The sequence below is a fragment of the Fusarium proliferatum genome (genome assembly GCF_900067095.1).
Source record: "Fusarium proliferatum ET1 genome assembly, contig: FPRO_scaffold012, whole genome shotgun sequence".
Classification (NCBI taxonomy): domain Eukaryota; kingdom Fungi; phylum Ascomycota; class Sordariomycetes; order Hypocreales; family Nectriaceae; genus Fusarium; species Fusarium proliferatum.
The window spans coordinates 907,070-918,511 of NW_022194801.1; the positions used below are offsets into that span (position 1 = coordinate 907,070).

General features: G+C 49.2%; 5 protein-coding genes across 5 annotated transcripts; 2 read left to right on the top strand and 3 right to left on the bottom strand.

Moving 5' to 3' along the window:
* Window positions 1-71: 71 nt before the first annotated feature.
* On the top strand, window positions 72-638 carry FPRO_13405 (uncharacterized protein; the record flags this gene model as incomplete). The annotated part of the gene is made up of 1 exon (XM_031222853.1): window positions 72-638. One exon carries the CDS (start codon window positions 72-74, stop codon window positions 636-638), a length of 567 nt encoding a protein of 188 aa, XP_031088271.1.
* Window positions 639-761: 123 nt separating this feature from the next.
* Window positions 762-2,079, bottom strand: FPRO_13406 (uncharacterized protein; the record flags this gene model as incomplete). Its single annotated transcript, XM_031222854.1, has 3 exons — window positions 762-1,783; window positions 1,843-1,938; window positions 2,016-2,079. The coding sequence occupies 3 exons, from the start codon at window positions 2,077-2,079 to the stop codon at window positions 762-764; spliced, it is 1,182 nt and encodes a 393-aa protein (XP_031088272.1).
* Window positions 2,080-2,831: 752 nt separating this feature from the next.
* FPRO_13407 (putative histidinol-phosphate transaminase) lies at window positions 2,832-4,368 on the bottom strand (the record flags this gene model as incomplete). Its single annotated transcript, XM_031222855.1, has 3 exons — window positions 2,832-3,828; window positions 3,876-4,085; window positions 4,364-4,368. 3 exons carry the CDS (start codon window positions 4,366-4,368, stop codon window positions 2,832-2,834), a joined length of 1,212 nt encoding a protein of 403 aa, XP_031088273.1.
* A 2,443-nt stretch (window positions 4,369-6,811) lies between these two features.
* Window positions 6,812-8,459, top strand: FPRO_13408 (uncharacterized protein; the record flags this gene model as incomplete). The annotated part of the gene is made up of 2 exons (XM_031222856.1): window positions 6,812-7,664; window positions 7,744-8,459. The coding sequence occupies 2 exons, from the start codon at window positions 6,812-6,814 to the stop codon at window positions 8,457-8,459; spliced, it is 1,569 nt and encodes a 522-aa protein (XP_031088274.1).
* A 363-nt stretch (window positions 8,460-8,822) lies between these two features.
* On the bottom strand, window positions 8,823-10,880 carry FPRO_13409 (uncharacterized protein; the record flags this gene model as incomplete). Its single annotated transcript, XM_031222857.1, has 4 exons — window positions 8,823-9,345; window positions 9,407-9,514; window positions 9,567-9,886; window positions 9,930-10,880. 4 exons carry the CDS (start codon window positions 10,878-10,880, stop codon window positions 8,823-8,825), a joined length of 1,902 nt encoding a protein of 633 aa, XP_031088275.1.
* Between the last annotated feature and the right edge of the window lie 562 nt (window positions 10,881-11,442).

Here is an 11,442-nt window from a genome sequence, read left to right on the forward strand (position 1 = left end):
CGAGCAGCTCTTCTTGTCAAGCTTCGCAGACCACTCGTCCACAAAGTCATAGAACCACCCTGGAGATCACAATGATGCTGGCTGAGTCACCTGGAGTTGACATCGACTCAAAGGATGACTTTAGTCAAACGCCGCTCTCATGGGCAGCTCACAACGGTCATATCGGTATTGTTGCTTATTTATTGAGTACTTCTGGCGTCAGTGCCGATACACCAGACGCAGATCATCGCACACCGCTATCGTGGGCGGCACACAATGGCCACGCCTCTGTAGTCAGACTGCTGGCGTCACGATCGGACGTCAATGCTGACAAGAAAGACAACAGCGGACAAAGTCCGCTTTCATGGGCGGCGCGCGAGGGTCATATAAACGTGGTCGAGTTTCTCATGACTCTCGACGGCGTCCAGATCCATGCTGCAGATCGACGTGGAATTACGGCGTTGAAATGGGCGGCGTGGAATGGGTATGCGGACATTGTGCTGGCCTTGGAGGCGAAGAGACAACGCGGTAGTGCCGCAAGACGAATATCGCTACTGAAGACCGAGTTTGAGACTACGACGGAGCATATAGGGGACATATCCGCGCCTCATGTTCAAAGGATAGTGTCAAGTCGCTGGGATGCGGTGTTGTTCAAATGATTGGGGTTTGTACATAGACACTTGCCCTTGGACCAGTTTTGGGGAAACAGGCTATCATGATTTAACGAAATAATGAGTGTGTATATAGATACTTGGAAAAATAGGACCTTTGAGGATTTTCCATCAATCCTGCGCGCCTCCATCGAGGTGTTTGATGTCCAACTCGTTCACGTCGGCACTCATAGCTTTACCATTGTACACAAACTCAGCCATGATCTTCCCAGTTCCCGGGCCATTCTGTATCCCCCAGCAACTATGCCCTGACGCTATCCATAGTCTTTTGGCTGATGTGCTGCCCAAAATGGGACCTGGAACATCGCCTTCGACATTGGGTAAGTAGCAAGCCTGTCGCGACAACACCTCACTGGTCCACAGCTCATCAGAAATGGCGCCTACATGTGAAAGAATATTATCGCACGTTTCTCCATCTGGTAGCACCTCCTCAGCCGTCTCTGGGATGTTGAAAGACGATATGTCATCGGTATCGCCTGCTGCCCAGACTGTGTTGTTGGGTCGGGTGAAGATCTCGGCTGTGACATGCTTCGCGCGACGGACGCCAGATGTCGCAAGAGATATTTCTGTGGAGAGCATGTAGCCTGACAACGGGCGCGGTCGCGTAGGGCGCATTATGACTGAGTGTTGGCGCAGGCCGACAATTGGCGCCTCTGGGAGGAGACTTCGCGTCCACGGCCCAGCGCAAAGTACGACGTCTGTCGCTGGGACAGTGACACTTGCGCTGTCGCCTTTTGGAACATAAGTCACTGACTTGGCAGCCCCGCTGACAGTATCAACGCTCGTCGCGCGGCCGAAGATAACATTGGCGCCTTTCTCAATCGCCAACTCTGCCATGGCCGTGGTGAACTCATATGGGATCACTTGCGCTGTGTTCTCCGGCGTGCCCGTGGACCGATAGCTATGCACATTCTCAACGTGCAGCCAGTCCAAGTCCGCCGGCACCGTCGGAATGACCATATTTCCTCTGGCGCCGGCATCCGAGGCCGAAGCTAACCCGGAGCGCGTCCGGCCCCGAGCACCGAGTCTAGCGCTGTGGATCCGCCGATAGCCCCATTTCTCTGCTCCGCCGTGGTGGGCCGCGAGGTCGGCGTGGAGCTGGAAGCTGAGAGGGACAATGCAACTGGGGCATGCTAGGTAGCAAGAGTCAGTACAAATCTGCCTTGCCATTCGGAGCTTTTCAAGTACTCACCCCACAGCGCTATGAGACCCCCGGCTTTGCCTGATGCAGCGGCTGCGATGCTTGATGCTTCGAGAATTGTAATTTGATCTCTCTGGGGATTGTAGGCTGGGTGTCGGGTTATGTAGTAGGCTGTACAGCACCCGATCACGCCGCCACCTACAGATCTTGTTAGCCTTTCGTACCTACTGAGGGTAAGGATGGATTACCAATGATGACAATGTTGCGAGGTTGATGATCTAAAGACATTTGCACCAAAATTGACTGTATTTGCTTCGCAACGGTTCATGTGAGAGCTGCAATTGTCGTGCAACAGCTTCAATACCAAATTAATTAAGTATTCTCTACTCTCCCCTTCAGCCGTAATGAACAGCGACAGTGAGATCCAACCTTGGCGACAAACCCTTGAGTGTCACCACCTCCCAGCCATGTACTGCACATGTCCGAGAATGGTGGTGCGCATCCAACCCTACAGGGCTGGCCCCCTCGCCTCCGGAGGGGTGCATTCATTGCGTAGGTACCCCGGGATCGCTGATCGCCCACTCTCGATTTATCCCTTGCGCCAAATATCAACAGTGGTGTGCCTTCTGGTCCCGCCTTGCAGTTATGGCACTCGGTCAGACCGAGAGAATGTCGCTCGCGACCGAGAAATGGCGAGACGGTTCTGGGCGCATGTTGTTCTGAGACCGCCGTAAGCATGCCGGGTGGTCGATTTGCATTGCGAGCGGAAGACCTGGGGATCGGCGATCTGGAATTAGCTGAGGCTCTGCGTCATCAAGTGTGTCGGAAATGTGTTTCTGGCTCTTCCGCTGCATTCTTAGAGTCTTGAACAGTTTTTGAAGGATCTATCATGGCCAAGTATCATTGTTCACCGAGGTCAAGTCAGGTCCAGGACCTGGTTCTAGATGATCGCAAAAACGAGAGCACAGAGTATCCAATAATCTTTATTCAGTATTTTTCTCTTACCAAAGAAACTTCGAATACTTTCCTCACTACTCTTACTACTTAGCCTTGTACATCTCCTCGAGTGTAGTTCGGATTTGTGCAAGGAGATCATCCACCTGTTCCTTGTTGCCAACTGTGATCCTCAAACATCCAGAACAGCCAATCTGCTTGCTACGATCCCGGACAAGAATAGGTCCTCGGGTAGCCAAAGAATCTTTGAGAGCCGTTGCCGTATCACGGTCTGGCACACCACCCTGGTTCGCAGGCTTGTCAAGAAATTGGGCCAATACAAAGTTGGTGTGGAAGTCCCCAAGAAATCCTCCAAAGCCTGGAATCTTGGGAAGCTCTTGCAGGAGTCGTTCTCGCTGCTGAACCATCATGATTCGATTCTCTTCCATGACACAGAGTCCCTTCGGGGATAGTGCAGCACCAGCTAGAGCCACTGTTGGAGCAGGCATGTTGTAAGGTCCCCGGACATTGTTCATCAGACGAGCAATTTGAGGCTGAGAGTAGGAAATACCCAGCCGAATTGCCGCGAGACCAAAAGCTTTGCTCATGGTATGTGCAACGATGAGATTGGGCCAAGTGTTCACCTCAGCGACGAAACTGGACTCTTTGGGTGCAAAGTCAATGTACGCTTCGTCAACGACCACAATGCCATTCCACGTCGGATGCCCAAGGACCTTGACGATATCACATCTTTCGAGCAGGTTCCCAGCTGGATTTCCTGGCGAGCAGATGAACACCACCTTGACAGTAGGATCTGCAGATAGAACCTCATTGATGGCATCAGGCCTTAATGCAAAGCCGTTGTCAACATCAAGATTGACCTTCACAATACCCACGTCGTTGACGTGAGCACTGACTTCGTACATGCCATAAGTTGGGGGGCAAATGAGAATCTTGTCTTTGCCGGGGGTACAAAAGACGCGGATGATGATGTCGATGGACTCATCGCCTCCAACAGTGAGACAAACGTTCTGTACAGTCAGAGGTTTCGCGCCTTCAACTTGACGAAAGTCGCAAAAGTTCTGCCTTAGCTGCATAGAATGGCTTGTCTGATTGTTAGAATATGATTGAAACTGGTGATTGAGACTTACGCATCGGGATAGCGATGCAACTGCAACCCTTTCGGGTCAACGGTTGGCTGCTCAATGACAGTAGCCTTGTTTGTGCCCGTCGGGTTGAGAGCGGCGTATTCTTCCTTAGTCCCGTTGGCCTTCAAGCCAGATGTACTGAAATCGATGCTCGGGCCAAATGCATTCTCATTTGCATCCAGAAGAGTGATGTCTGCACCAGGCGGATAATCGCTACAAATGTTTAGTACTTTCAGTGAAATCAGATATCAGCGGGTCCAGTACTCTCTCTCACTGGTGTAGGGCTCCAAAGCGAGAATGTTGGGCCGCGCACACTTTGTGATGTCAAATGGGCTGTTTCTTCGTATCTTGGGAGTGATTGGATGACCCTTTCGGAATATGATGGGTAGCAAAAGTATGGAATCACTTGGGAGCGAAGGAACGGGTAGATGGTGACCCAAATCCTTAGGGGAGGATCGCTAGGTATAGAGAGTCAGGCTCTGGCTTCTTACCGCATATTGGCGCCGGGTTCGGCCTCTATGAGAAGTGGCGTACTGGTGACATCCAGGTGATTGGTAGTTTGTACAAGTTGGAAGTCGGGGCTGAAAGACGGTGTCACAATCTATAGTGCTACTTGTACCTTCGTTGTACCAGAATCTTGGTGCGACGAGCTGAAAGGATCAGACGTAGGCTGTATGCCCCGTGGTATCACAACTCAGAGCAGAGCCTAAAGCTCTGTGCGACACTCCAAGCCTCAGGAGGCCAAGTAACCAGAGACACTGGCCAAAAATGGTAAATATACTGGGTCATTTAAGGAAGTCCCCTTGACTCGTTGTTATAGTCCCTCCGATTAAAGTTGTCAAGTCTTGCTGCTCACCGATACCAGGGAGGAGCCGCCATCTTCAACACGTGAGACACCGTTAGATTCGGTTGAAAATATTGGGCTTTTTTCCTCCGCAGAGCCTCATCTCCCTACCGCAGCCAATCGTACAAGACCTTGATTTCCTATGCTACGCCCTGCTCTTCCATTCCAGGTCGTGGTCTACGTGTTTCTGGCTGCAGCCGGTGTGATAGAGACAATGTAATGCTGTGGCACATCTAACATAACTGACCAATACCTTTGTTGGAGAACGGATCCGGCTCGGAATGCCTTGTATGACAAAGTGAGGGGGAGCGATGGTGTGCGGCCATTCCATGCTGTGCTGCCCCAGCTTTTAGATAAGTTCTGGATCAGCAAGGCATAATATTGCTTGGCAGTTTGAGTAAGACCCGGTGTATATACTGTACACCCTGTTGGGTTGCATTGGTCAGAGATTGTTCCATGCCGAACCAAGCCAGAACCTCGGGACCCCTTACTAAGGCACGTTGACAACGTTATATTAGTGACAAATACTTTGGTCTTATCTTTGTAGAACGCATCATGTGATATATCACGTTACTGAGAATGATTGTCAAGCAAAGTAAAATTTGCTGAACAGCGTGCGCGAAGAGTAACCATGCATCAAGGTTTAATTGACAGCACATGAGTAAGATACTTGATTAATGGAAACAATCAGATATTATCCTAAATGAAGGCGAAATACACCGCTTCCTCAGAGGCCATTGAGCATACACACCCAGGCAAGGCTCTTGATCGCGAGAATCATTTTATTATTTTATGGTCTTTTGTGCACTAAATGCCACATTCTGGAGGAGTTCCACAAACTTAGATACTGACCAGTAACCTTTGGGCATGTAAACATGCCAAACCTGGATGCCACATCGCCTCCTCTAAGCTTAAGGTTGGGCTAACAAGCTTCAGACCAACACAAGGAAGAATCCGCACAGCCCTAAATTCTTGATACGATTTAGCCCTATAAGAAAGTTTGAAGATTGAAATAACTTTCCCAAAACTGTATTTATGAGGTCTACCGATCCACCTTGCAGACAATTCAATTTAACTCCTCATCACACCTAACAACACCCCTGAATGTTTTGCCATGCGATCACGTATCCCGGCGAACCTGAGAGCCCTTGTAGCTTCTAAGAGCGGCATACGTTGGGTGACAAACTCCAGCTTTCAGCCCAAATCACCATCGAGCCTGGGCTCATCTCTCTGGCCCAGGACCGAATCGATTCGACTCTACGAGACATTGAAGAAATATCAAGAAGTAGAACAAATGCTCGAAGAAAACCGGAAAGCCGTGGGGAAATTAAATGCAATGGGGATGAATCACTTGCTGGAGAGCATTGATCGCTCCATAACTATGACGAAATGGCTTCGAAAACAAGCTCAGGAAGACTGTAAGAGCCACCTATACTCTTTTGAGAAATACTGACTTTCTTAGATGAAAAACTTTCTGTACCTGTTCGCAAGCTACTAGAGTTGCGGCGATTGACTGGGGAGTATGCCTCTTGATGGTTTGGGGTAAGGAGTGACAAGTGAGGACAGACTGTTCGACAAGTGTTTCTTTTTTCTGGTGATGACCACCCCCCCGCAACGGCCAGTCATGTTGAATCGAAACAAGCTTTGGGTTTTCATATTCCATAGCACGACATAGACTTCGTCAGACCACTGTGGTGGAGTTGAGGATGACTCTTGTGAGAAATTGTATGCTGTATCCTCAGGAGGCAAGAAAACACCCGACCTTAATGTAGGGTATCCAAATGAACTTAATAAAAAGTCTCCTTAGCTTATGTTAAATTCGAGTAAGCATCTTCGGCGAGTAGGATCCAGAGCATGAGTTTTCTTTCCTCTCCTGGGTTATTTATAACTCTATGTTAGAGGCTCAAAGCCTTTTACACTCAAACCATACATATGGCCCACCAAATGACAGGCCATTCGTCAGAAATGTAACCAGTATAAATAAATGCATTACTTTCATTTGTCCCCACTTCTCCCCAGGTGCCCTTATCCTCATCCCCTTCCCCCCTCTCCCATTCCTGCATCGCGACACCACCCCCTCTAGGTCTTTTCCACCATGCAGTCTCCCTCACCAAGCAAAACGTCGTGGGACAGCTTGTCTAGCGAAATCCGCCTTCTCATCTTCCAAAATTTGATGCAAGATGGCTCAACGCTAGCGTGCCTGGCCGCCGTATCTCGAGCGTGGCAGACTGACATCGAACGATACAATTTTGCTCGCATCAGATTGACTCCATCGCGCCTCATGGACTTTCGTTCCATAATCCCTCGCAATCAAGCTACCGTCCGCTATATCTGGTTCTGCTTGGAACTGGATGGCTATAATTGCACTCAGTGTGCTCCTAGGAATGGAGCGCTCAAAGGAAAGGAGGTGGAAGTTGCGATGACTGTTAGCGACACAGAACACTGTCCTATTACCACGGCCTTTCATGGTTTGTTCTCGACTCTCAGTGGATGGGATCAAGTCAGCGAATTGATGCTTGACATTAGCATTTACTCGCCCAGTGACGCTCAACATTGGTTTCCCTATCTAACCTTTATGCCTGATAACCTTTCCGATAGGCTACATGGCAGTGGCCTAGAGCCGGCCACAATAAACCAAGGCTATCATGACCCTCCCCACGGCTGGGTTGATGGTTTTCGACACTCAGCTCCACCTCGGGCAGCGGTCAATAAAGTATTCTATCCTATTATGGAGGAGGGACCGTTTGGTAGCGAACAGTCAGAAATCGAATGGTGGAATCAGCTTCCTTCAGCCTCCGCCGTCACGAGTATACTTCTCCGGCAACAGAATCGCCGTAGATGGAAGCCAACCGCGCTGGCCCATATGTTTGCCTGTTTCCCCCGACTCCAGGAAGTCTATTATGAGCCATGGAGGGAGTGGGACACTTTCCAGCGCCATACAGATAAGGGTAAGCATCCTTATCCTTTATTATTTGATAGATGTGTATAACTTTTTGCTATCGCTTACAATTTATATTCATGGTCTAGAATATCTATATCTTTTCGAGTCGATCCAACATGGCCATTATCCTCTTAAAAGGTTGGTAGTCTTTGAGAACTTTAACCAACAGTACCCAGTATTTATGCAACGATTTTATCAAGGGGAGGATTTGGCCTCGTGCGACAGTATTCGTAACCCATCCCCAGCTGTTAGCCGAACGATTGCACTCACCAGCCTCCCGCTAGAGCATCTCGCCGCCTCCTTCATTATAGAGGCTAGTCATTTCTTCGACATCGACCCCTCTTGGGAGTGGCCCAACCTAACCTCGCTGGTATTGACTTCCCGACTCCTCAAGCCGGAAGAGGATTCCACCAAGATAGGCGCTCTGCTACAAACTGCGGCAGCGGCAGCTCTTAGAATGCCACGGCTAGAAACCATGGAGATCTGGAACGGGCAAAAGGGACTGGCGGCGCTTTTCCAGTATCGCGTGAACCGCGGTTCAAAGCAAGCCAAAATTCTTTGGAGGGGCACATGGAAATATCGCATAACAACCTCTGTCCTTCAGGCTTGGGAAGTTGTCCGAGATCTGCATGCCACTTGGAGTCTCGATGTGGTCCAGGAACAGGTGGATAAAGCAGCCATCCGGTCACATGGCGATGCCTTGCACCACCTAATGCTCTCTGGTCAAGCCATTCGGTCTGTCTCGTTGCAGCAGATCCGGAGGGAACAAAAGTGTCTGGAGGGCGTGGAGACTTTGTCATGATTCTGGATACTACGTCAACAAGGACCACCTCATAATACATCTGAAGCTATTTCGTCTCCTGGAGTCTCTTAGAGTGTGAGTATGATTGAAGTAGACGAGGTCTTCACGGAGGGCTCTTTACCAGTGGTGGGAAGATCCACGCGTGCGAGCCGGAAACCGGAGGCTTTGGTGGACGTTGTCTTTATATTAGACTCATTTTTCTTCTCTCCATATTTCTTATCCATTTGTTGAATACCAAATAATTCACTATCGTGTTTCTGAAGAAAGGCGCGCACTGTGCCGCGATAGAGAATACGTTGGCTGAAGAAGGAGTTCGTAGGTGAAATGAAGGGATCAATCGATTCTATGGCAACGTAAAATGATTTAAGCTCCTATATGCTTCCCAAATGTCTGTCCAACTTTGAGTACCGTTTCAATGTGCTGCAAACTCAACTTGACCTCCTCAAATCTCGCAAGAGTCCTCGCTGTGTTTAGAGCATTGGAGATCTCACGTCCGTTAAGCTTATGGTGTATCAAGTCCTCGGCTGCCTTGCTACTCAATTCCTCCCCGCCGATCTCTGTCTCGTCGACGGGGACAGCTTCAAGGTTCTGTTTCCAGATCTGGCGGCGAACCTCTGCCTCGGGAGGACCAAATGAAAGCGACAGGTGGATGCGGGACTTCATCGCAGCATCTATGCTGCTGAGGCGGTTCGTCGTCAGAAAGACAATGCCTGAGAAATATTCGAGGTGTTTTAGAAATACGGCCACAAGTGCGGTACGAGTAGTGCTGCTGGAAGTCAAGTCTCGGCTCTCGAGGAAGACGTCTGCTTCGTCGAATAAGATGATCGCGTTCCAGGTAGTGGCGTACTGCAGAATTTGTTTAAGCCTGTACTCAAAGGCATATGCTCTTCATTTGCGAGAGATCAGCAAATAAGCCCCCTTTCAGTTCTCGAAAGAGTACTGCTCACCTATCATATCTGTTTAGCTCACTCATACTTGTGGACAAAAGAGCTTTCTTAGACATCTCGGCTGCTGTTTCTGCAGACAGTGTTTTACCGGAACCAGGAGTTCCATGCCTGGATTCCGAGTCAATACCAATCATCCTGCAAATTCTCAGCAAAGACGTACAGAAGAACTACCAGTCCTTTACCCTTCTGTTCTGAAAGGCTCCTGACCCTCTCTGGATGTTTGTGTGACATGACAAGAGCTTTCAAGACCTGCTTTTGTTCCTGGTCAAGAATCAGTGATGACCATGCGTTCTCCTTCCATGTTACATCTCGTAGATTATCGACTAGATAGCGACACCACTCCTTTCGGCCAGTTGAGTACCCCAGAGCGTATGGCGGGCAGAGGAAAAGTTCCGGATTATCAACATCTTCAATCATGGTAACGTGGCTATAGTTGTCTTCTTCGAATGTCTTGCGATCAAGTACAACACGTCCGGTTTCCTGTCCTCGTTAGTATTCCCCCGGAAGCTACATGAACACTTACGGTGAATGGCAGCCAGATAGGCGGATAGTCTGCCATATTGGGATCAAAGAAGTCGAGTGGAGGCTCTTTCAGCCACTCTGCGATGCCATCATAGTCTTTGGTCAATATCCCACGATTGGTGATAAACTTCTTGCCTCGCTCAAGAAGCTCGATTTCCAGGTCCGGGCCACGGTCACAGAACTTTCGTGGATAGACTGGAAGTCGCCTAATCTTAGCTGGATGATCTGAGGCAAAATAATCGCTCTGGAAGATGTTGGCAGACCGTTGAGCCTCCCCAATCGCATCATCATTGGCGTCGCAATATTTCATATGAATCGTCACATATGGTCCGCGGTTTCGGCTTGTCCCATAAGACACTTTTTCCACGCGTGATAGCCAAGACTTTCCCAGGACGTCGCTAACAACAAGGTCTCTAGGACGGTAGATTACCCATGCCTGCTTGAAAGTGATCATTTGTTTCTGGAGCATATGCTGGAGAGTGCGTCTCTCGGGACCCATTTCTTCTTCCATGAAACGGAAGAGCAAGTTGAGATGTTGCCGCATCCGAGGAGAGTCGGCTCCATCTCGGTAGGCTTCGAGAGGATCCCAGTAGTGCAGAAGGATCTGAAATGGACTCTCAAGCTTGAAAGAGCTCTTGAAGTCTGATGCAACCGTTGGGTAAGAGCCGATGACATCCTGGAAAGCTTTATGAATCAGTGGCGAGTTGATGCATACTGTAGTTGACTCGACTTCTCGCTTCTCTGAAAACCGTCTTCTGACAATCAAGGCATATGGGCTGTCCTCGTCGTCTTCAGAATTCTTTGTTGACTCAGAGTCAGGAAGCTGTTCTTTGCATTGGTCTCTGCCATCTTTGTTCTTAGTATGGTGATAGACCTTGGACTCGCAAATGGATTCTTGGGAGACTGGCCCGGTGCCATTCTCATGATGAGGGTGCGGTTGATTAGAAGTCATCTTGCGACAGTGAAGACTAAGAGACTGCCGTGAAACGAGAAGTCAACGCTATGATGGCGTGCAACCGAAGGACTTAGCAATAGGGTTTTGTTGTAATTCCATTTTCAATGAATATAACGGGCCGAGATCTTGTTCGGGTAACCAACTCGGTCAGCCTGCAGGAATAGCGCAAGCACGTCAGATGAATGCTGTATACGTGGCACAGCTACTGCGACTGAGGCCCCAGAAGTAAGATTCTCTTTATGACCAACGGCATATGGATTCCTATTCGGGGTATGGCATTAAATCACGCGCAGGAATCAGACCATCTAGCTGCGAAACATCCTTGACAAGCTGAAAAGAATTTGGTAGAGGTAGCCAATTGAGTTTTTGACGGCAAATGACAAAAGCTCTTGGTGCCTCTCGGATATTTCAGGATAAATCTGCCATTTTCTTGATCGGTTAGTCTTGGCCAGCTGAAACATAAGTGAGGTCAGGAGTGAGCGGGGTTATTTCCAATCCCACATTCCGTGCATGCATAATGAGACAGACACTTCTGCCTACCTAACCTGCACAACCATCC